General features: G+C 30.8%; 1 protein-coding gene across 1 annotated transcript in view; it reads right to left on the bottom strand.

The window, feature by feature from the left end:
- The window catches only part of LOC106870489 (dynein axonemal heavy chain 12), a 262,917-nt gene that overhangs the window by 161,622 nt on the left and 99,964 nt on the right, over positions 1-1,331 (bottom strand). The window contains exon 32 of the mRNA XM_052971523.1: positions 942-1,087. Within this exon, the coding sequence (XP_052827483.1) occupies positions 942-1,087 (146 nt within the window). The remainder of the gene's footprint in view (positions 1-941; positions 1,088-1,331) is intronic.

Raw genomic sequence — 1,331 nt, forward strand, 5'->3', positions numbered from 1 at the left:
TTATATATATGTATGTATATATAAAAGAAGAATGTTTATAATTATGAACAAGTCACAATTATATATATATATATATATATATATAATAATAATAATAATAATAATAATAATAATAGGGAATATAAATCCAAAACTTACAGGGAAAAATTCAATTTGGCAATTCTTATTGAATTGATTGATATACATATATATATATATATATATATATATATATGCGCAGGCATGGCTGTGTCGTAAGAAGCTTGCTTCCCAACTACATGGTTCAGTTCCACTATGAGACACCTTGGGCAAGTGTCTTCTACGATAGCCTCGGACTAAGTCAGGTTCTGTTGGAACTCCAGGAGCCTTGCATGTGTAGCAAGCTTACTGCCTGCAGCCTACAGTATCATGTTAACTGTCCTTTTCAACTATCAAATATTTTCCTGATTATCCTGGCCATGCCAAGGAGCCAAACCTTTTGAAAAAGTTCTACAGGGTACTCTATTCCAGTTTCCTTTATATCCCTGCTGATGCCTTTTGATACTGTCCCCAAGGACCCAACAATAATTGGCACTATCTTCACCTTCTTCATTTCTCATTGCCGAGCTATTTCATATGTAAGAGGAATTGCTATTATTATTATAATCATTATTATTATTATATCACTTCATTAATTGGTTGATCAATCAGCTAGTTTTTTCAAAGTCCTTTCAATGCCAACAATTAATCAAGCAATTAGTAAGTTAACTGGCTGAATGTTAATGAATTGGCTAAATAATAACAATAATAAAAGAAGTGAAATAAAACCAGTGCTTGTGTCTATTAGTGACCAAACAACCCACCCAAAATACAACAAAATTTGTTTTAAAACGCAAACCAAATACAAAATAGAACATTTATTTCTGGAAATGAAAATTTGTTTTGATTCTAAGAAATTTTTAGATATAAAATGATATACTAACATGTTTTGCTCTATAGAAAGATTCAAAAGATATGTGTAGCGAACTGTATCGACCGTTGGAACTAAGATGTTTCTGATGTCTTTTTCTGTGGATTCGAAACCTTTAATGAACTCAGTCCATGGCTTCCACTGACCGCGCAATTTGAACTATAAAAAGAAAGGGAAAAAAGATGAAAAGACATCAAAGGGTAATAATAAAGAGAAAAATAGGAATCACTGAGTCATTTAGTTTCTTCAAACACAACAGAACCGACGAGATCTAAGCACGAACTGGAAGTAAAAGACTGTTATTAATAACTAATTTTCAGATTGCACTTGTTTGGCAAGTGACCGCATCAACATTATATATATATATATATATATATATATATATATATATATATATATATAT

Source organism: Octopus bimaculoides, chromosome 11, assembly GCF_001194135.2.
Source record: "Octopus bimaculoides isolate UCB-OBI-ISO-001 chromosome 11, ASM119413v2, whole genome shotgun sequence".
In the NCBI taxonomy this organism is placed as follows: domain Eukaryota; kingdom Metazoa; phylum Mollusca; class Cephalopoda; order Octopoda; family Octopodidae; genus Octopus; species Octopus bimaculoides.